The following is a 23,327-nucleotide window of genomic DNA, read 5'->3' as shown; positions in this document are numbered from 1 at the left end:
GTAAGAAAGCCAAAGGGCTTAGAGGCGAGTCTGGTGGAGGGCTATAGTCATAAATAGGATCATGGCCATTTTATAAAGATTATAATTTGTGTGTATACTGCTGTGGGAACAAAAGAGAAGAAATGACTAATGCTACATGGGGGATTTGAAGAGGGCTTCTACACAGGAGAGGCATGTGAACTGGTTCCTGAATGACAAGAAAACATGAGCAGCTAAGCAGAAGGAGGAGCAAGGGCCAACGTATGGGGGCGTGAAGGAGAGCAGCACTGTCAGCAGCGAAGAGTTCGGTACGGTCGATGTGAAAATGAAGCCAACACCCAACACAGGCAGCCCACTGGGCACAATGTGCTTTGTGTAGGCTCTTTGCAGGGCAAGATTCAAACTATCACAGATAAAGGGGAGTTCAAGTTCATATACTTTCATCAAGACAATAAATGGGTTTCATCTCAAGGACCAAATGGCTGCCTGGAGCACCACACTGAAAAGGATTCTAATGCCCAGTCTGGGCTCAGTGGGAAAAAAAACATCAGTGATGTCTGCCATGAAGAGAGAAAAGCGTAGCACGGGTGCCACCTGTTTGTTGGCCCTGATTCTAGATCAATGCTCAAAGTTCACAGATGCGAAAACTGAGGCCCAAAGACACAGCTGATGAACAGCAGAGTCAGAATAAGAACCAGGTGTGCAGACCCCACGCTCTTCCCATTCTGTGCTCCAGGATCCCCTTTTCACCTGAGTCAGAAGCATTTAAGGCTGCGGATTCATTATAAAAAAAAAGCAAATCTGCTCTAAGTCTTGGGTCAATTCATTAAGAGGCTTAAATTTATAGGTCCAAAACAAGTAAGCTTTGTGGAATAAGGGTGCTGGTGAGAAAAGGATGGGCTCATTTGCAAGGGCATCCTTATAGAAAGTTAATCCCAACAAAAGTCTTTCCCATGTTGCCGCCCCAGGCCGAGTATGTTGTGCTGGGCCAGACTTCACGTGTGGTCAACTCACCTGCCCAGTGAATAGATAGGGTGGTCTCCTCTAGCTGGGGCTGTGATGAGGAGCCCCTCTGACTATCCAATGAGGAATTCTTGAAGCTTCCACTTTCCTCCTAACAGAATCTTCCAATCTGGAATAACACTCAAAATGACTGAGGCTGCTGGTTTGTCAGAAATCCAAGCCCCATAACCACGATCTTTTTTTAGTTTTTAATTGGGGAGAGTCACTGTGGCTGAGCTACATTTTCCTCTCCTTCAACACGGACCCTGGAAGGCAAGCAAACCCCCTTTTCTGCACACATTCATTCTTTCTTTCAACTCTTCCTCCTAGAAAGGGGGGTGGAGATGCCTGTTGCTTTTAAGCTGCCATTTTGCACCCTCTTTAGATGGGAATCCAACAAGTCCACAAGACTGAGGATCACAGGTTACCTGGTATTTTGCCATGGAAATTACGCCACTTAAATTTGAAGTCAGATTTTATTTTATGTACAAGTCTAACTAACACCTTTTAATTATATAGACAGCTCTTAAAAATCCTCAAGCATGTTACAGTTTACATGTTGGGTTTTTTTGTTTTGTTTCATTTTGTTTCTTCCTGATCTGCCTGTGAAGTTGAAACGGTAATCTCACTTGGGTGGGGGGATCTCACTTTGAGGGGGTGGGAATCTCATTTGGCAGGGGTGAAGAGGTAATCTCATTTGGGTGAGGAAAGAGGTAATAACCTAAGTTACAGGCTATATAAATACCACAACCAGGGGTGGCTCAGTCAGTTAAGTGTCTGACTTCGGCTCAGGTCAAGATCTCACAGTCTAGAGCCGGCTTCGGATTCTGTTTCTCCCTCTCTCTCTGCCCCTCCATCACTTGTGCCCTTGCTCACTCTAAAATAAATAAACTTAAAAATAAATTAAAAAAAAAATACCATAGCCAGTGAGCCCAGAGTTTCATAAAATTAAGGGGGTTTCTAAAAAACAAATAGCAACCTAGTATAGCAGCGGTCCAGTGTGAGAAGCCTCCCTGGGATCCATCCTTCCAACCTCTTCAATGTCCCAGACTGGGAAGGGGAGAGAGGAGGTAGGACATGTGATCTAGGTTAAGCCAATCCCAACAGTCAAACACCCTGACCAGTGATTGGTTAAGAGGGCAGGTGGCACATGCTGGTCCAATCACAGTAAACCCCAGGGTCTGCCTTCTTCCTCAGAGAGGTGTGGATGTGGGTATGGCTGTGTGGCCAGGAACTGCTACACCAGCCTGTCCATGAGCAGAGATAACAGAAAACAGAATCTAAGAGAAACAGAGACAGGGTTCTGACAACCTCAAAACCTCCGGGTCAAAATGCACCTGCTGCTTGCCCTACCCCTGGACTGTTTAGCTGCAGGAGCCAATGAGCTCCCTTTTTGGAGGAGCCAGGATAAGTTGGGTTTCCTGTGATGTGGAAGCATACACAGACTAACTGATACATTTACTTTCAAAGTCTGTCTCTTCTGCTTCCTGGCTATGCAACAAGTCACTAAACCTCTCAGTGCCTCAGTCTCCCCAACTGTAACACAGAAGTAATACCTACTTCATAGGGCCGTTCGAATTAAGTGGCATACTTGATGTAAAGCACCAACCTAGCACAATCCCTGGTACACGACAGATGTTAGCTCACCTACCCCTCCTTGAGTGATGGTTCGTGAGAGACTGTTTTCAAGAAGCACTCACCACTCTACTAGTTAGCCACAGTGTTAGGACTACAGGGCCTTTTCCTACAGGTAAACTAGTTAGAGAATTTGATGACAGCAAGAATGAAAACTTTTGTGGTAGAGGACACAGAAAGAAGAAGTGACCAAAGCCACAGCTGCTTTTACCAACCAGCTTAAAGAATTGTCTTTAAGAAAACATTTCTTGGGACACCTGGGTGGCTAGGTCAGTTAAGCGGCCGACTCTTGATTTCAGCTCAGGTCATGATCTCATGGTTTGTGAGTCTGAGCCCCATGTCAGGCTCTATGCTGACAGTGTGGAGCCTGCTTGGGATTCTCTCTCTCCCTCTCTCTCTGAACTCCCCTGCTCTCTCTGTCTGTCTCTCTTTCTCAAAAATAGTCTGTTAAATAAATAAATAAATAAATAAACAAATAAATAAAATACTTGTAGATACTGTGAAATGATCACCACAATAGTCTAGCTAACATCTGTTACCATATATGGTAACATATATGTCACATATATGTGACAAATTTTCCTATGATAACTTTTAAGATCTAATCTCTTAGAAATTGTCAAATATGCAATACAGTTATTATTAACTATAGTCACCATGCTATACATTATATTCCCATGAGTACTTATTTTATACCTGGAATTTTGTACCTTTTGACTCTCTTCACCCACTTCACCCACCTCCCATACTTCTTATCTCTGAGTTTGGGCTGTTTTTTTGTTTTTTGTTTTTTAAGATTTCACATATAAGTAAGATGAGACAGTATTTGTCTTTCTCTGACTTATTTCATTTACCATAATAATGCCCCCAAGGTCTATCTGTTTTCTCACAAATAACAAAACTTCCTTCTTGTTTATGTTTATGGCTGAATTATATATATACATACACATACACACATACACATATCTCACATTTTCTTTATCCATTCACCCATCAATAGATACTTAGGCTGTTTCTTTGGATAAATACTCAGAAGTGAAATTGCTAGATCATATGGTAGTTCTATTTTTATCTTTTTTAGGAACCTCCATACCGTTTTCCACAGTAGTTGTACCAATTTACAGTCCTAGTAACAGTACCCAATGGTTCCCTCTTCACTGCATCCTTACCAACACTTGCTATCTCTTATCTTTTTGATAATAGCCATTGTAACGGACACAGGGTGATATCTCATTGTGGTTTTGATTTGCATTTCCCTGATTACTGATGTTTGAGCATTTTTCACGTAACTGTTGGCCATCTGCAGGTCTTCTTTGAAAAAATGTCTTATATACTCTCTGCCTATATTCTCTGTCTTATATATTCTCTATATATTTTAAAAAAAAATTTTTTTTAACGTTTATTTATTTTTGAGACAGAGAGAGACAGAGCGTGAACAGGGGAGGGTCAGAGAGAGAGGGAGACACAGAATCTGAAACGGGCTCCGGGCTCTGAGCTGTCAGCACAGAGCCCGATGCGGGGCTCGAACTCACAGACCGTGAGATCATGACCTGAGCCGAAGTCGGCCGCTTAACCGACTGAGCCACCCAGGCGCCCCATCTCTCTCTATATTTTTTAACTGTATTGCTTGGACTTCTGCTATTGAGTTGCTGGAATTATTTATTCCATATTTTGGATATTAACCTCTTATCAGATACATGATTTGCAAATATCTTCTCCCATTCCTTAGGTCGCTTTTTCATTTTGTTGATGATTTCCTTTGCTGGGCAGAAGCTTTTTAGTTTAATGAGGTTTTTCTTATTTTTGTTTTTGTTGCCTTCCAATTGTACACTTTTCAATGTGTCATTTGTTGTATGTCAATTATACCCCAATAGAGTAATTTTTTTTAAGAATTCTTTTATTTTTATATAATCTCTGCACCCACTGTGGGGCTCGAATTCACAGCCCCAAGACGAAGAGTCACATACTCTACCTGAGTCAGCCAACAAAGTAATTTTTTTTAACTTTTTAAAATGTTTATTTGTTTTTGAGAGAGAGAGCCTGCGTGTGGGCAGGGGAGGGGCAGAGAGAGGGGGAGCCAGAGGATCTGACACGGGCTCTGCGGTTCAAACCCATGAAATGTGAGATCATGACCTGAGCCGAAGTTGGATGCCTAACCTACTGAGCCACCCTGGTGCCCCGGAGTAATTTTTTAAAAATTAAATGCTTCTGAGCTCATATGTTCAGGTGCCTGGGAAACTAGACAGTTAACCACCATACCACAAAATGGACAGACTTGATTTTGGCCATAATGCAAAGGTGTTCTTTGAATGCAACCCTGGTAACACTCAATCCACTGCTGAACCATCCCTTATCTGGACTATTACCCACTTTTAAGGACAATGCAAATATTTCAGCAGTCCCTTGAGGTATTTCCTTGAGAAATATCTCCTTCACTTAGACAAAAAGCCATTGACTGGAAGCTCCCAGAGGCAGATGTCTGAAGCTCTCTCTGCCTTTGAGAAACCCAAGCCTGCCATGTTCACAAGCAACAGGAGGGGCCTTACATTCTAAGGTTATTAGCTCAGGAGTTTCAACACATACTTGGGGAGTGGGAGGGAGAAATCCTGCGAAGCGTGAATGTCTTTTGTCTTAATATCATCCTGACATCTTGAGGATGATCTGTTTTTTTTCTTACAAGTTGGGCCCAAGCTTGTCTTTAAAACAAACAAACAAAATCATAAAGGTAGGATCCTTTTTTCCCCTTCCCTTGGTCAAGTTCATTAATGCACTGTACCAGCATTAAAATAATACACTTTTTTGGAAATATTTCCAACAAATACACACAAAAACAGAGGACAAAAAGAACAGTACAATATCAGCACCATGCAATTGAAGAAATCAAATGTTACAAAGAGTTGAAAGCCCCAGCACACCCCTTCATGGCTGCACACCCCCCACACCCTACAGGCAACCACTATCCAGAGATTGGTGACAGTCATTCCAATGAACATATTTGTATTTCCATTACATATGTAAAACTATATAAACAGTATCAGAGCATATGTATCTTCCTGCAATTTGCTTTTTCTGCTCAACATTGTTTGCAGAACTGATCCAGGGAGATATACTTGGTAATGTCACTGTTGCCTGTGTCTAGATTCTCTTTCTTGGCCCACCTCTAATTTCAGCCACAGTTAGGATGGGCACAAATCACTCTCCAGGGTCCACCTACCAACCCAAGCACTCGCCTTTTCTTTTCCCTTTTTGCACCAGCAGAGCCAGCACGCATGGGCGTCCAGCCTGGAAATCTGAAGAGTGAATGCCTCTATCACTGAAGCTAGTGGATCGCCAGCTTCCTGTCCTCTCAGGAGGGCAGTTCTAGAGGCGTTCTGTACACTTCTCGGGAGGTCCCAGCAGAACTGAGCCACTGCTGCCCACAACAGTGGCCCTGATAACTCACCCTACTACTGGCTTCTCCTCCTTCCCTGTCTCACTCACGGTACCTCTTTCCTGCTTCCTGGGATCACCTCCCCTGAGAAAAGCATCTCCACATGGGTGCAGGTCCTTGTGTCCAGCCCACTCTCAGCAGAACTCAAACTAAGCAGTTCTAATTTATTATTGCTCTGTATCCTGTCTTTATTGGCATAATTTATTTTCAAAGAATATGCCCCTTGGGGCACCTGGGTGGTTCAGTCAAGTAAGCATCAGACTCTTGACTTTGGCTGGAGGTGTAGAGTCTGCTTGGTTGGGATTCTGTCTCTCCTTCTCTCTGCCCCTCCCCCACTCATTCTCTAAATAAATAAATAAATAAACAAACAAACAAACTTTAAAAAATTTTTAAGAAGAAAAGAACCTGGATCCTTGATGACAGAGCACTGGGTCCCACAAACCCATAACCCACCCTGTGCTTGCTGACATGAGTCAATCAATTTCCTTATATGTGAGCCAGTTTGGGGTCCAATTCCTGTGGTTGAAAGGATTCTAACTGCCCCACTGGCCCTCTTGAAGGCTCTTCTCATTGTCCATTTCATTCTGATTTGATCCATACACAGTGTGTTAGGGATCATGGTGCCATTTGTCCCAAATCTCAGATCCTTTCTGAATGTCCTGATGCCAATCAGCATGTTCTAACCAAATCCCAAATCTGATGTCCCCCTTCACTGCACTCACTACCAGCCTAGAGTAGTAAACACCTGAGCCTTTCAATCAGAGAAGTGTGGATTACCTGTTAGCCCTACCTAAACACTTCCCATGTGGCAAGTACTTTACAAAATTTAGCTCATTAAATCTTCACACCCACTCTTTCAGGTAGAAACTATGATTATCCCCAGTTTACAGGTGAGAACACTGTGCACCAAGGCTCCAGAAAAATCATGTAACTCAATCCTAGGTCACACAGTAAGTCCCAGATTCAACCCCAGAGCTGCCTGGCACCCAAGTCCTCCTTTTTTAGAAATTTTTCTTTTTCCTTTTATTTTTTAAAATGTTTACTTTTTTATTTTGAGAGAGAGTGTGTGCATGCATGAGCAGGGGAGGAATAGAGAGGAGAGAATCCCAAACAGGCTCCACGTGATAAGCATAGAGCCCCACACAGGGCTCAATCTCACGAACCATGAGATCATGACCTGAACCAAAACCAAGAGGCAGTTGCTTAACTGACTGAGCCACCCAGGTGCCTCCCAAGTCCTCATTGTTTTGTGTTTTTTTAACGTTTATTTATTTTTGAGAGACAGAGAGAGACAGAGAGAGACAGAGTGAGAGTGGGGAAGGGGCAGAAAGAGGGAGATACAGAATCTGAAGCAGGCTCTAGGCTCTGAGCTGTCAGCACAGAGCCTGACACGGGGCTCAAACTTACAGACTGTGAGATCATGATCTGAGCCAAAGTTGGACACTTAACTGACTGAGCCACCCAGGTGCCCCCCAAGTCCTCATTCTTAACCACAACTTCCCTCCTCCCAGAAACCCAAGAGAAGTAGGTGTTGCCCTCAGCTGGCAGATGGACAGGAAAATCAGACTCAGCCTCAATCCCACTACCTTAAAAAACACCTCTCATTCCTGGACACTAGCTGGAGGCATTTCAAAAGTCCAATCTTGGGGTATATCTTGCTTGCAGAAACTACAGGACATGCTAGTCTGAGACCGGGGCGGGGGTGGGGGGAAACAGTGTCACAAAGAGCAGATCAGGCCATCTTGTTTATATCTATTTACAATGGACATAGACTCCAAAAGAGCTCAAAACTCAAATTAGGCTTTAGGGAATTAAGGTCGGTTACCACCACATAAAGGGTTAAGATGGATCATTCTCTTAACACCATAAGAACAATGACACAACTTTAATATATTCCATTTCTCTAGAATCATTCTGGACTGAAATGGGTTTATTCACTTAAAAAAATTCAAATTATGGGGTGCCTGGGTGGCTCAGTTGGTTAAGCATCCAACTCTTGATTTCAACTCAGGTCATGATCCCACGGTTTGTGAGATCAAGCCCCACATCGGGCATGTACTTATAGCACAGAGCCTGCTTGGGATTCTCTCTCTCTCAGTCAATCAATCAATCAATCAATCAATCAACTTTTTTTAAAAATTCCAAATAAAATTTAATTTTCTAAACAACTTGCATTTGTAAAAGACTCCTATACACATGACAGAACTTAGTTCTGTGATTTTCTTACTGAAACCTTTGTGGCCTGTCCTGCTCTTCATTTACATTAACCTACTTCTAGGATTCCCATTAGATTGTGAGCTTCCCAAGACAGGTGACCAAGCCCCAGTCCCCTCTGTCCTAGCCTCTAGGATCCTGGCACAGATCCTGGCACTCAACGAAGGCTCTACAAGTATGTATCAAACAAAGCATCTATACATTACTATTCTGAGCTATTGGTGACACTCTATCAGTCTCTTTGCATCACTAAGACAACATTACTCTCTTTCCAATTCTTTCTCAATTCTTCTGTGTAGGTCAGGGAGAAAGGCTCAATGTGGTGCTAGGTTACTCTGAACACCCATCTCTGGCTAATTTTCCTTTTTTTAAAAAAATTTTTTACTGTTTATTTTTGAGAGAGAGGCAAAGTGTGAGTGGGGGAGGGGCAGGGAGAGAGAGGGAGACACAGAATCTGAAGCAGATTCCAGGCTCTGAGCTGTCAGCACAGAGTGCGACACAGGACTTGAACTCACAAACCATGAGATCATGACCTGAGCCGAAATCAGACGCTTAACCGACCAAGGCACCCCTAATTTTCCTTTTTAACCAAAAGAGTCGGCCTCCTGCTAACAATAGGCAATAGCGCTAGCCAGAATTTCATAACACTGTTTTGGGTTTATTTACGGTTACCTCGATTTACCTAGTGACACTCCTTTTTTTGTTACAACAGTGACAAAAGTCTCCTTTTCAAATGCACTTGATTTCAAAATGAGTCAACTACGGAGGGGGGGAGGCAGATATTAAGAAAAATGAAATAGAGGCAGCCATGGGACATGGCAAAAATAATGTAAGTGGTTTCTTTACGAATGACTGAAGTTTGGGAGACACAGACTAGTCCAGTTCTCCCCTTTTACAGGCAGGAAAACAAGCTGAGAGACAGAGGCAGGGCCTCTCCAAGGCCCCAGTGATGGTAGAAACGGGCCCAGGTCTGCCCGGGACCCACAGTCATGCCAAATCCAGCTTGCTCTGGGCCTTTCCCAGGACTACAGACTGGTCTCCGGAAGCAGAGCGGTGAACACCTGCTGATCTTATTGATAACGCCTGATGGTCAACTTTAATAGCTGGTGAAACAAAAGCCATTGTGCAAGTGTTTAAATTTCTGCCCTGTCACATGGAAACAGTGCCCAGGCTGACTAATTTCTTCCCGTCATTAAAACGCAAAGATCTGCATTAGTCATCACTCAAGTAAAACCCCCACAAATTCTACCTCTGGGAAAGGTGTTGGGTGTTCTCTGCCCCTAAAAGAGACAACCTAAAAATGACACTCCCTTAAAAGGCTGCAGTATTAGAAATCTGGCCCAGCCAGGAAAACAGCAGGCAGCTTGTATTCACGGAGAAACTGAAGGAAATAGGCAGCCGCACAAGACACAGATCCCTTCAGCCAGGCAGGACTAAGACTAGTGTACCCCTGAAAAGAACTGGGAATGATGCCCCCCCCACAACCTCCCACATCCTTCTAGACTTAGGAGCCATAGAATTTTCTGGTGCCGATCTCCTCCAGTCACCCCAGTCCAATAACCCTGATGCTATTTGTACAGGGTGTGACCCCAGGATCCCAGTTTCCAAGCACTACTGTAAAAATATTGTCACTAGCTCCATGACATGAATTTGGGCAGTGCTGGGCTTAAGACCACACCCAGGACAGCAAAAATCTTGGCAGGAAGCCCCACCATGATCCCAGGTATCAAAGGGCCAGGACTAGAGGGAGAGGAAACAGTGCCCAGGGCCAAGGCAGAGCCAAGCCTGGCTCAGGGAGGGTAGCTGGTACACACCCCTTTGTTCCAGATTGGAAGCACACACTGAGGCAGTGAGCACAGTCTCATCTGCAGCATGGCCGCTTCCTCTCCATCCTCCTCGACTGAGCCCTGAGAAGGGTGAAGTGGGAGGTGTGGGGCTGCACAGTAATTATGCTGATGCCAGCAACACAAGAGCAGCAGCTGTCATTTACTGATCACTGCCTATGACCAGGAGCGGTGCTAAGGGCTTGAGATGCACATTCTCTTTATACCTTAGAACTCAATAAGGCAGAGCAGTTTATCATCACATTCTGCATCTAGAAGACAGGCTCCTAGAGGCAAAACACTCCCTGGGGTCAGCCAGCTCTCAAGGGGCAGAGCCAAGGCTCACACCCACGAGCATATCACCTGGGCAGTATAACAGCCCCTTCCATGAGAGCAAAACCAGGAAAGAAATGGGAGTGGAGGACATCCTAAGAGACAAAAAGGATTAAAGAAAGAAAGGAGGGGCCAAAAAGCTAATTAAAACAACAGATCCGTTAGCCGTTAGCCAAACAGGACAAAAGGGAAAGTGGGGGAAGACGTCAAGAATAGTTGGCACCTGTTTTCTACCCTTAACCTAAGGAAGCTTGGCCGGAAGACCAGGAAGTGCCTCTGACCCATGGTTCCTGCCCAGCAGCCACTGAAAAACCCAAGTCACCTCTTCTAAAAGCAGCTTATTCAGTATGAGGTACCTTTGACCAATTTCTGGGAGTATTCCCACCCACCTCTCTTCTTCCACGATAATTAGGTCACTTCTTCCTCCAGTCTGAGGGGGCCACCCCAGGCCAAAGAAGGAGGAGAGAGAAAGGGGCGGAGGAAGGAAAGACCACCATTCATGGGGCACTTATCATCTGCCACATGCTTTATAAAGACTGTATTGTTTAATCTTCAACAACACCAACAGCTGGGGCACTGTTGATAGCCTGGGACATGGAACCTCAGAGAGGTCAAGGAACTTGCCTCAGGTCTCCCAGCCGGCAAATGGCAGGGTCTAACTGACCTGTCCTCTTAAGCACACTCAGGAAGCGGTCTCATTCTAACTCCTTTACCTCGAACAAGGCTAAGACAGGCTGGTGTCCTGAGGGCTGTTGAGAAAATGTTTCAAAACACCAGCCATGCATATAATATTCATACTTCTAAAAGTTCCCAGATGGGCACAGGTGAACCAAGCTGCCCAACTACATTCTGTTCGGCTCATATTTGAGACATTTAAATTGCTAATAGAGCTGAGCAACTAAAAAGTCAATGAATTTCCACGCTGGGCTAACCATGAGAAGAGGGCATAATAGTTACCAAACATAATAACTATTATTAAGAGACCCTGGCAGTCCCAATAAAAGTTGGTCCTAAAAACTTTTAAGAGGCAGAAAGTAGATGAAACACCCCCACTCTGTGGTTGACCAAAACATATTTCTAGACCAAGGGAGACTTGCAAACCATAAGCCTCAACCAAGACCTCCAATTTTAATGCTGGCACAGCTCCGCGGTAATTTGAGGATGAGTCTTGTTACAACCATCAGTATGATCAGAATGATTTCACAAAACGTTTCCGGTCCAGTCTCGTTTTTCCTGAGAAAATGCAATCCCCTTTTCCCATTCTGATCAAAAGGCAGCCATTACCCAAAATTCCCTAAAAGTAGAAAAACATTTGTTAAGGTTTTTCACAACATGTGATATGGTTTTTTTCTTTGTATTTCTCTATGTTCTTGCAACTCTCTTACAATAAGCACAAATGCAACTCTTTTTTAAGCTTACTTACTTATTTTGAGAGAGAGAAAGAGTGCATGTGAGGGAGGGGCAGAGAGAGGGGGAGAGAGAATTCCAAGCAGGCTCCGCACTGTCAGCCCAGAGCCTGACACGGGGCCTGAACCATGAACCCTGAGATCATCACTTGAGCCAAAATCAAGAGTCAGATGCTTAGCCGACTGAGCCACCCAGGCACCCCCCAAAACAACATTTTAATATAAAAAAAAGTATTTAGAAGTGAATTCTGAAGACATGCTGATGATTTTCCTTTGAGGGTTAAAATTTCTCAGACAAGGGTTTGAATCATAGTCTGCCACATATTCAGTGGCTGATCTGGGGCATGCCTCAGTTTCCTCATCTGTATAATGGGGATTACAACAATAACTACATCCCACAGGATTGCAATTAGGCTTCATTTAGCTATCAGTGAAAAGCATTGATCACAATTTCTGGTATTGGTAGGGATTCAATATATATTCATTATTATTAATGAAGCTAGGCTACTATTACTATAGTGATTCTCAGCGGCTTCCATTTATATCCCTTTTCTAAGCCTCGCATGATCACTAGGAAAAGGCTTTATTCTCTAACAGTTGAAGCAAATCATAGACGTTCAGAGAAGGACTATGAAGTGCTGAATTCTTTAAGTTCAGCATCACTGTCCCAAAAATGAGGTGTTCTACTGGGACCCTGGACCCCGAGGTCCACTGCACATAATTCCCACTTCACTACTGGCCCCAAAGGATAAGTATTTTGCATTTTCTGAAAGCAAGTCTCTTGCAAACCAATTAATGTATCAGATTTATTATTCAACCCATCTATGCCTGAAGCTGTGTATTTACCCGATAACTTATTTATTATGTTCCTACTAGGTGCCAAGCTCGGAGCCAAGGAGGTGAACACAGGATTCAACACCTGCCCCTGAATCAGCAGTCATGATCCAGTGGGAGAGCAAAACAGGCAAGTTAGGAGATCTATAGAGCTCAGGAAGCTATGAAATGGGGTGGGCATGGGGTGAGTGGGGAGACGTGGGTGTCCAGGAGAGGGTCTCAAGCCCTCCCACCTCAGATGTGACTTCCCACAGGTGTCAAACAAGAGTGCCAAGGGACAGGAGAGGTAATTGTGGTAAGGGATGCATGCCCGACAGGACACGTAATGTGACACCTGGATCATTTCCTATAAAGGACTCCCGGACAGGAGAGGCATTCCCCAGGTGCCAGCTTGCCTCCTTTGGTGCAGATAAGGAATGTGACATGCCACTGCCTGGGTGCTTGCAAGCCAAGATTCCTAAGGCTCCTCCTCTCAGAACAGACTGGGTGCTGCTCCTGGAGGTCTGGAAGCCCCACGGAGAGGCCCCTCATCCCACCAGCTAGACACCATTGGCCTTCCAGCCTCTGCCTCCACTGACAAGGAATCTTATAAACACAACCCAGAACCCTGCTCAGTTAACAGAACCGCCTAGTTACAAAGGCCTTTTCGGGCCAGAGCCCTAAGACCTCAGCACCTTTGGTCCCCTGGAGGGTGGCGCCTAGTACCCCACCCCCACCCCCAACCCCCTGCCTCGGGCCGGCTTTAAGCCACCAAGGGAACAATCACTTTGTTCTTGAAAAGAAAACCCAGGCCCAGCCATGCTCCTAACAGACCGCAGAATGCCAAATAATTCCCGTTTCCCTGGAATATCTGATAAATCACTTCAGGGAGGTACAGAGGAATCAGGGTGATTCACACAAGCAGTGCAGTACCAGCACGATAAGAACTTGATTATTTTCTTGGGGGCGGCAGGGGACATGAAGGAATCTGATTTTAGCAACCGAGAATCTTTTCAGACCCCAGCCTCCACGGGAGGCCTGCCTCTGCCTCGGTCACAAGCAGCGGGGGGCCGAAAGTAACACCATTCTTGTTTGTAGAAGGAAAGCCGACTGCTGCGTGCCTTTTTTAATCTTAAAATCTGAATTTATGGGCCGCAGCAAATTTACATATCCCTGCCACAAATCCCCACCCATTTCCCTATAGCTCAAAAGCCAAAATTCCACACTGTATTCTCGTTATATCTAAACGGAAATTCCAGAGAAGTTGTCTGGCATGGCAAAAGCTGACCAGCCTTATGAAAATACCCAGAAAGGTGACCCATTTAGTCAAAAGAGCTTTCAGATCTCCATGAGAAAAGGAATTCATGCCAGCATAAAGGGCCTTCAGAGAGGGAGAACAGGAGTGTTGTGTTAACGCCCAGACCTTGCAACAAACCAGCCCCTGCGATTTCTGGGGAAGGCTGAGCACTGAGTAGGCCTGCCAGACCGGCTTCCTTTCTTGGGAGTGCTGTAGGAGAAGCCCTTGGGGACACAAGTTCAGCTCTGGAGCAGCTTGGCGGAGCTACGCGACACAGCAAGGCTCCATGAAGATGAGCCAGGGGCTGCTGGCTTGGCATGGGAGCGGGCAGCGGCTTGTGCCAGGGCGGCCAGACTGATAAAGGCGAAATGCCAGCCAGAAAAGAAAGGTTCTGCTCAGCAGCAGGCACAACCCAACACACTCTCCCGCCGGTTAATGTTTAAAGGTGGCAGAAGGAAAGGATGGAGAGTGAGGTCATTTCGGAGAGGGCACGATTGTGCCAATGGTGACTGTCACCAAGGATCTCCCAGCACAGCGAGGTCTCCACAAACCCCACCACTCCCCACCCCCCCACCCCCGCAAGTGGTGTGCACCGTGAGCCCCACAGGAGTGCAACCAGGAGAAATTCCAGGGGCACCTCCTCCTCATCTCTGGCCTCTAGGCCTCACAAAGGAAGCCCTGCCTGGCTGCCCAAAGCAGCCTTCAGCGGGTCCCCACTGCAAACCTGCAGTGAAATCACTGCCCCTGGGAACCAAATAAAGGCAGAGGTGCCCCAGAACGGAAAAGAAGGCCCCAAAGCTCTACAGTACTGGAAGAGGCATGGCCAATGGGCCAAAAAAAAGTTCTGTTCTGTAGAAGAGAATTTCAATTTCACATTAATCAAGCTCAAGGAGCATTTCAAACAAAAAACAAAACAAAAAAAAAAAAAAAAAAAAAAAACAAAAAAAGGACGGAACTAAAGCTGCATGAATTCTCTCACTACAGTGTATCTAGTTTAAGTATGAAACCAAACTTTGAGATGAAAAAAAAATACTTTGCAGTTTAATGCAGGCAAACATCATGCCTGGCATGTGAAGGGAGGCTGATCTGAGCCTCAGTTTTCTCACCTGTAAAGTGGAAATAAATACAAAGCCACTCACTTTGCAGGGTTCATAATGAGGATTAGAAGCAAGTAAGGCAAGGTACTCAGGACATACTTAGCAGATGGCAGCCATAGGAAAATGTTAGATATTATGTGAGAGGATGCATGTGCACACCTCAACACTCAGTACACAAATGTCTTCATCCGTGTGCATCCTTGGAAAAGCCAAGGAATATGCAGGAGGAGGACAAGTGTCCTCCTTACCTATCCATTCTACCTATGCTAGGTTTTGATGATGGGGGAAAGGAGGAGGTCACATGTTCTGTCAAAATAATTCAGACCTATAACCTATAAAGTCAGTCCTGACTAAGTGAAAAACCAAACTGCTTTTTGCTTATAGTACAAGAAAATCTTAACCAAGGACATTCTACTGCACAGAGACTGGTCAAAAGGGGATCAGGGAAGGTAAAAGTTATGTTTGGGTGTAAGTAAACTCCCATCATTTTTTTTTTTTTTATAACTGAACAGCTTGCAGAAGAGTTATGACAACTATCTACAACTTATCAAATGAATGTATTTAAGGCAACTGCTGTAAGGCTCTTGGAAGAAAGGTAGCAACTGCATGGATAGCACAGTATGTTTGGGGATGAAAAAAATCATGACACTAAGTGGACAGAATGAAAATACCCAACAGTTCCATCCTTTAGACCATGTATAACTACTCTCATGTACTGCTTTATCCTTTAGTATATAAAGAGAACCATTTGGTTTTCTAATCATCTTTCCCCAAAACTCTCTCCCTAGAACATGGACTCAATTTCCCAAGAAAAGTGAGCAAGGCACTTAAAAAATACAAGGCCACTTTCCAAGCCCCAGAAGGGGAAAGTGCTGTTGTTTATTATACAGTAACCCGAGCCAATCTGGTGATTATTGAACACGTTTAATGGATAACTAGATTTACAACAGTAATGAAGGATGGCTTCTAGTAGAATGTCATGAAAGGCAATTTTAATCATTGTAAGAGCAGGAAATAGCACCCATTTAGACTGAAATGACTCATTCCATTGGGTTTATTCATTTGGTTCAACGTGTTGGGGGAAAGGGACAGAATTATAGATCCACCTCCTTAACTGAGGATAACCAAACATCAAAACTAAATGCAGAATAGCAACAACATGGGGGGCGGGGGGAGGTGAAATGCAGAAATACAAGCCCTCAGGGGGCCTCCAAATAGGGTATACGTACCACAAGGTGCGCAAGATAGTTCATTAGAGCACAGGAAAAATCAGATTTTATATTTGGATTTGTCATCTAAAATGAAGGTAAGTGTTACTAATATTTAATATACAGACTGACAATAATATATGAATATAGCTTATAAATTTGCATATATGAGAAAGGGGCACATTAAAATTTTTTACTGGCAGGAATGACTGGAGTAACAGTCAAGAGGGCCCCAGATCAGATGATCCATTTCAGCTGGGTTCACCTACCCTACACCAAGCATCCTCAAGGAAGATACCTGGCTGGCAGCCTCCTGCCTCAGAAGGCCCTTTGTGAGACAGCTCCTGTCACCTGTGCCACCCCTCTGACCTCCGTGTGACAAACTCTGTGCCTCACTTGGCTAACTGTCTGTTCACCTGCCTAATTCTAGTCAGGGTATAGGCCCCAGCTTAAAGGCCCTCCCTCCAGGGAGCCCTCCAGACTACCCATCCCAGCCTGAGGGAAGGTGCTCCTCTCCCCCACCACCCCCCCCAGAGGGCTTGCCCTCTAGATCTTTACTACCTCCAGAGTGGCCTACCACCGCCACCAACAGTAGCAACTGGGAGGGGCTGGAAGTACAGAATCTCAGCCTTCTCACCTGACCTACTGATCAGACCCACAGTTTTACCAAGGTCCCCAGGTGATTTTTGTGTGTGCCTGAAGGTTCGAGGACACTCTCTGGTTACTCCCTCCTCTGCATTGAGCAGTATAGGACGCAAGCTGGGGCCTTGACTCTGATTATCCCTCTGGCCCTAGCACCGGGCCTGGCCCAGAGTTGGTCGTTCCTAGATTTACTGAATAAGGAAAGGAAGAAAGAAAGGATCTTAGGAGGCATCTGCATCAGAAGTTCCAAGCTGGGGGGAAGGAAATATCTGACACACCAGATGACAGCAGTAGGACTGGCCAGAGAGTAGATGGAAAACAAGACAAAGTCCTAGACTTTAAGGGTTCAGAAGCATATTGATATTAATGATAATGCCAGCACTATGCTATAAACTTAGTCACATATAACGCTCTCAGCAACTAAGATAGGAACAACTATTCTCCATTTTACAAATGGGGAAACTGAGGCTCAGAAAGGTTAAGGCAGTGGACCAGAGTTGCACAGCTGTTAGGGAGCAGGGTGGGGCTTAGAATCCTGGCAATATAGCTTCAGACGCACGCCCTGAACCCTTCAGCTATATCTACGATAGCCTACTATGTGCTGACCCAGAGGCCATTTATGGAGAAAGCAGATGACGTGGTACCCCCAGCTCTGAAACCACTGCAGCCAAGGCCCAAAGGCTCTGAGCCTGAGCGTCTGTTGCCCAAGGAGCAAGGCAGCCATCCTCAACTACCCGGTACACCCGCCCCAGCACAAAACCAGGTCCCGGCAAGGAGGGGAGGGGTAGTGCCCAGGAGACGTAATCTGGGACCAAATAGAAGCCCTCCTTTCAGCACAGCCTCTCCAAGAACGAAGGCAGCTGCTGCCCGGCACTCTGGCTCTGCCATTGCTGGAGGAGCTCCACAGAGCCCAACTGCCATCTGGAAGTGATCTGGCCCAGAGATTCCCGCACGGGGTGAAAGGATGGAATGACCGCCCCAAGCTCCAGTCCAGGTCTCAGAAACAAAGCTGCTATGAATGGGCCTCGGAGGCAGCCACAACATAACCAGGGGTCCTCCCTTCCAAGGAGGCCAGTCCACAGCCCTGTTATAGCAAGCAGCAGTGACACTAGCCAACCAAGCTGGACTCCCCAGTGTGGCCCTGATTTCAAACGTCCTTTAGGCGTGCAAACCCTCCAGCATGGCTGTTGAGAACACTACTGGCCAGTACTTTATTTATTGAGTAAACACTCACACGGCACTATGTGCTGTTCCAAACATTTTTTAAAATATTAACTTGTTTAATTTTTATAACAACCTTTTAAAGAAGGTAGTTATCATTCCCATTTTGGTGATAAGGAAACCAAGGCACCGAAGTTTCTTAACAGCTACTTAGTGGCAAGTGGGATTTGAACCAAGAATCCTTGCTCTTAACTAAGGTAAGATCCACATCTCGCACTGTGTTACTTTGTTGCAAATGGCCCAGAACTTGTTAATTCTGACAAAGTAGGCAACTTTGCTACTTTTAAAGCATTCTCTACTACTTTCACCTAAAAAGACACACTTGGCGTTTACCAGGTAGTTCAGGAAAGAATAGAATTCAGGATTACTGTATTTGTATGTTATTTGGGTGGGGGCAGGGCAACAGGAAGGAAAAGGGACTGAGTGCCATGGTGACCCACCACCCTGGAAACTCTGCCCGGTGACCCAAGGTCTTGGGAACACACACCCTGCCTGCTCTGGGGCGCTGGCCTGGCACAGGCACCTTAAGTAAACATTAGGGTCAGACCGCATCCTCTGAAAAGGAAAGAATTCCTTCTTCTAAAGGATCAAACCAAAACACACCACCCAAACTTCCAGGCAGCCTTGATTGTCATTCTTGGGCTGGGAGACCCCTTTTTCTCCAAATTGGCTAAGCAGACCAGCATCAGAAAGGTTTTTGGAAAAACAAGTAAATAAAACTGCCAGCTCCTGGCAGGCAACTAGAATTATTTATGCTGAGGCCTCACTATGAACTGCCCAAGACAGACCAAGAAACTGAAGAAAATCTTCAACTTTTGGATGCAGCCTAGACTGGGCCCACCTTACAACAAATCACGAATGTGAATAAACAGCCAGAACTGTCTGTCCCTGAATTCTAGGCAGAAAAACCAGTCCTCTGGCAGCTTCTGACCATCTCATGTCTCAGAGCTGGGCGCCTGTATACAACTCTTATGATTCCCAACAATGTACATTGTTGGAAGTTATCCAAAGTATACAAAACCCTGTATCCATTCAAAGATACCTTCCCAGATTATGGACTAAAACACCATCCATTAAGTAGCAGGAAATACCACCACTGCCGCCACCACTCCCCGCCCCCCCCCCAAAAAAACCCCAGTGAACACAGGGCAGCCATTCCCTCAACAAGTTCATCTTGATGCTAGATGCAAACTGATTCTGCTCACCTCCTGACGTGACACTCATCTCATGGGACCCTCATCCCAGTTCAGAGGATTCATCCTCTCACCTAAAGCCTTGAGACTCCCTCTTTGCTCAAGACTTTGTTCAAGGCTCAAAGCGTGAGTGTCCAGCTGCTACCCCAACATCCCAGACTTGCAAAACCTGGTGTTTCCGGGGCTCTCCGGCTGGGGGAGAGGGGCTGCATTTCACTCATTTCTGACACTGAAAAGCAGGTCAGTTAAGGGTCAGTTTCACAACTGGGCAGACCCAGCTTCCAGTCACCATTTAGTAGCGGGGTGATCTCCGCAAGTTACTTCACTCCTGTTTCCTCATCTTTAAGTGCAGATAATAATACTAACAACAACCACAGAAATAACAGCAATGACCATTTTCTAAGCACTTAGGCAGAACCAGGGCAAGCCTTGTACCCTCCCAGTGACTTGGTGAAGCAGATGGTTACATAGACAAGGAAACCAAACCTTGAGGATTCCAGGCGGTGATCAATGGGGCGATAAACAGAACACACAGAACACCTAGTGTGTCCCACCAAACTGGAGCCAGGGTCTTTGTCAGCACAATGCAACACAGCCTAAGCAGTGAATACTTGAACTGAAGTCCGAGCTGGACGGGACTTTCTTCTGAAGGGCCATTACCCAGAACAGCCCCGGGAGCAGGGAGAAGAGGCCTCAGGCATCACCCCCATGGGACTTTTGGCACTTGGCAAGTCTCCCTCCAGTCTTCAGAGGCTGGAAAACCTGTTTACTGTGAGATCTTTCTGGAGAGCAACTAGGCAGCCAATGATAGGAGTCATAAACGTGGTCACACTCTGACCCAGGAATGCCACTTGGGGGAATAGGATCCAAGAAATAATTTTAAAATAAAATGAAACAATGTAGTCTGTGGTGGGAACAGGTCCACAGCAAGAAGTTGCCAACAGCCCACAAGTCCACAACCAGAGAAGGGGAGGCTAATTGGGAATGTCAGGACAATGCTATGTCCTAGGTGGGTTCAGAAATGAAAATCATGAGGGTCAACAGGAAAATGTAAGGGACCAGACAAAGTCTAGAATGAGACCCCCAAGTTCAGGGCAGTGACGGGAAGCCACGGCGGAGCCAGCACAGCCTCTGTAAACAGTTGGTAAATTAGGCAGTCCAGGATTTTCTGGTGCTGTGGTTTCATTTGTTTGTTTGTTTTGTTTTGCTTTTTTGAAGAGATTTCATGTCATGTTTGGATACTCCTGATTTACTTTAAGTTTCTTCGCCCATTTAATTAAACAAATACACATTTTTAAAACAAAGAAGAAGCGATCCCAGTTGAGCTCAGCCAGGCCTTGAGATTCCCCAGAAGGAAAGCTGGTTTCTGAAAAGGGGAGAGTTCCAGGATAATTCTGGGGCTCTCCTTCCACAGCTGTAGGAGATGGGACCCCAAAAAAGAGGCAGCCTGTTACACAGCTCTGCAGAGAAGCCACCCTTGATGGGGTGGCTGCCTGGGCCCAGGAAGCAGGAAGCGGCCCTACCTGCCAGGGCAGGTGTGGGGGAAGGGGAGGGAGAGGACAGAGGAGACTCAGCCTAGAGGGAACCCCTTTTGCTCTGGAGAAAGTCCCAGCAGCCACACCCACCCCGTGCAGCCCATCACCCACCACCCTTTCCTCCTATCACAGGAGTCACTATAAGGCCTGGCTTTCTCTGGAAGAGACCCCAGACCCAGGCCTGGGCCAGCTCCTCCAGCAAGAGCCTCACCTGGCAGAAAACACACACACACACACACACACACACACACACACACACTATGGGTGCACACACTTTCTCTGCCCATCCACGCTGTGTACACACTACATCCTCTGTACACACAAAAGTGCACACACGCACCCACATAACTACACACCCCTTCCCCCTACAGTCACAGCCCAGGCCCTCAGCAGCCTTGTGGCTTTCCTGGAAGCTTTCAACTACCCCAGGTCCTGGCGGGGACCTGACCCTCATTCTCTCTTCCCAGCGGAGGGGAGCGGAACCTGACACCAACTCCCTCCCCCTTCTCAGGAAGACCCTGGTGTGGGGAAGGCTAGGAGAGGAAGGCAAAGTCTCCTTTCATTGTACCCGTTTCCCTTCCATTCTCAGCGAGACTCTTCCTACTTCCAAGACCTTGGGCAAGTCAATTAACTCTCTGGACCCCCCTCCTTGTCTGTAAAGTAGGTCTAAGAACACCCCAACTCCCAGCTTGTGTAAGGACTGAGAACTTGGAAGGCTGCTGGCACACAGCGCGCACAAGTTTGGGCTCTCCCTACAAAACAGTAGTTACTATACCACTACTGTCCCTAAATGATCACTTCGGCGGCAGAGCTGGCTCACCCCAAGGCACCCAGCCAGAGCTGAGCTGGGAGCAGAGGGAGAGAGGAGGACACACCCCCCCCCCACCCGCAGCTCCCCTTCCCACCTCGGGGCCCACACCCAAGCCAGAGACGGCGGGGGAGGGTAACAGGTCGCCGTCCCCACCTGAGCGGAGAGGCCCCAGGCTCGGAGAACTGTCCCTCCCCAAGTCTCCCGCCAGGCGTCAGAGCCACCGCCCGTTCGTCAGCCGCTGAGCGCACCAGCCTGGGCGCAGCGGGGCGAGCGTTTTGGGGAACATCTGAGTGGGGCCCCACTTCTATGGACCGTGGACCAGAGGTTTCCAGCTCCCCCTCAGGGGCACCGCGGGTGCGGAAAACATGCCACAGCCCCAGCTCTCCCCGTGCAGCCCCAACCCAAGCCCAGGATCCACAGCCCCCCAAGGACGCACAGCGAGGCCATCACACAAAGTCCTAGCCCAGGAAAAGGCACTGGGAAGGAGACCTAGGTCTCCTGCGTCCCCTCTCCCGGGAGGACAACGCACCCCGCTTCAGCGCCCACACCCAGCCCGCGGCTGCTGGGCGCGGTAGGGGCGCGCGGCAGGGGGACCCAGGCTTCCCCCCGGCGCACGCGCGGGGGCGGGAGGGTACACCTCGGCGCCCGGCTGGGCCAGGGCACTCACCGATGGACACGAGCTTGATGCTCTCACGGTCCAGGAACTCGAGGGCCACGGACACGTTCTCCAGCTGCATCTGGCGGAAGGTGGGCCGCTGGTGGTACTTGCGGTACATGCGTTTCTGGCTGAGCACCTCGAGCAGCGCGATGAGCCGCAGCCCATCGCTCAGGTCGGTCTGCAGGTTCCCGATGCGTTTGTTCACACACTTGAGGTGCTCGTTGCACCAACGCGTGAAGGTGTTCTGCTGGATCTTCTTCCACGGCGCGTCCTCCGCCAGGTCCTTCTCAGTTACCGGCATCCTGGCGGCGGGGAGAGCGCAAAGCGCAGCGACTGCCCGGGACTGGCGTCGGGAGGCCCAAGGGCCGGGGGAGCGAGAACCGAAGCGGAGCGGGAGCGGGGCTCGAACTCGCTGCTACTAGAGCCGCGGCCGGGACTGCTCTGCAGCCGCCTGCCCCTCGCCGCGCGAGGCGTCTGGACCCGCGCCTGCGCACTGAGCCGACCCGCCCTCGAGGCCCCGCCCCGTCCCAACCCCTCGGCGGGCGTTCCCGGACTACGCTCGCCCCCTGCGGTCCCAAACGTGCACTGCACCCCACGGCCGGCAAGGTGTCCAGGGACCCCGTGCTCGGTGCTCACTACCTAGGCGAAAAGGAAGCCAGTGGGGAGACATTGGCTTAAGAAGAAGGTCACTGGAGTAAGGGGCGTTCAGGATGGGCGGGAGCGGCGGCGTGGGCCATGAGAGAGGGGAGTGCGGGGAGTAAGTAGTACTTGATCCACGTATAGGTTCGGTAAGGTTCAATAAAGGTTTTTATTGACCTTCTGCTGTGTGCCAGACAAAAGTGTTAGGCACTGGAGGACACGGAGAAGGAATGGACACTTTACTATTTGTATCAGTTAAATTCACGTGAATTATAATAGTGTCATCAGTAGCATTTACTGAGTGCCTATTGTGTGGGAGGCCCTCTTAGCACTTGAGAACTAATGGTAAATAAAACAAACATTCCCTGGCTCCTGGGTGGCTTAGTCCTTA

At 47.2% G+C, this 23,327-nt stretch overlaps 1 protein-coding gene across 4 annotated transcripts in view; it reads right to left on the bottom strand.

Annotated features, from left to right (window-relative positions):
- The window catches only part of FLNB (filamin B), a 143,427-nt gene extending 120,670 nt beyond the window's left edge, over positions 1-22,757 (bottom strand). For all 4 annotated transcript variants that reach the window (XM_015538545.2, XM_007084399.2, XM_007084400.2 and 1 more), the window contains exon 1: positions 22,307-22,757. In XM_015538545.2, coding sequence (XP_015394031.1) covers positions 22,307-22,598 — 292 coding nt within the window. In that variant the 5' untranslated portion in view covers positions 22,599-22,757. The remainder of the gene's footprint in view (positions 1-22,306) is intronic.
- Positions 22,758-23,327: the final 570 nt, after the last annotated feature.

The sequence above is a fragment of the Panthera tigris genome, chromosome A2 (assembly GCF_018350195.1).
Source record: "Panthera tigris isolate Pti1 chromosome A2, P.tigris_Pti1_mat1.1, whole genome shotgun sequence".
NCBI classification, from domain to species: domain Eukaryota; kingdom Metazoa; phylum Chordata; class Mammalia; order Carnivora; family Felidae; genus Panthera; species Panthera tigris.
Note: the sequence above shows the minus strand (reverse complement) of the source record. Positions and strands in the feature narration are given on the sequence as shown.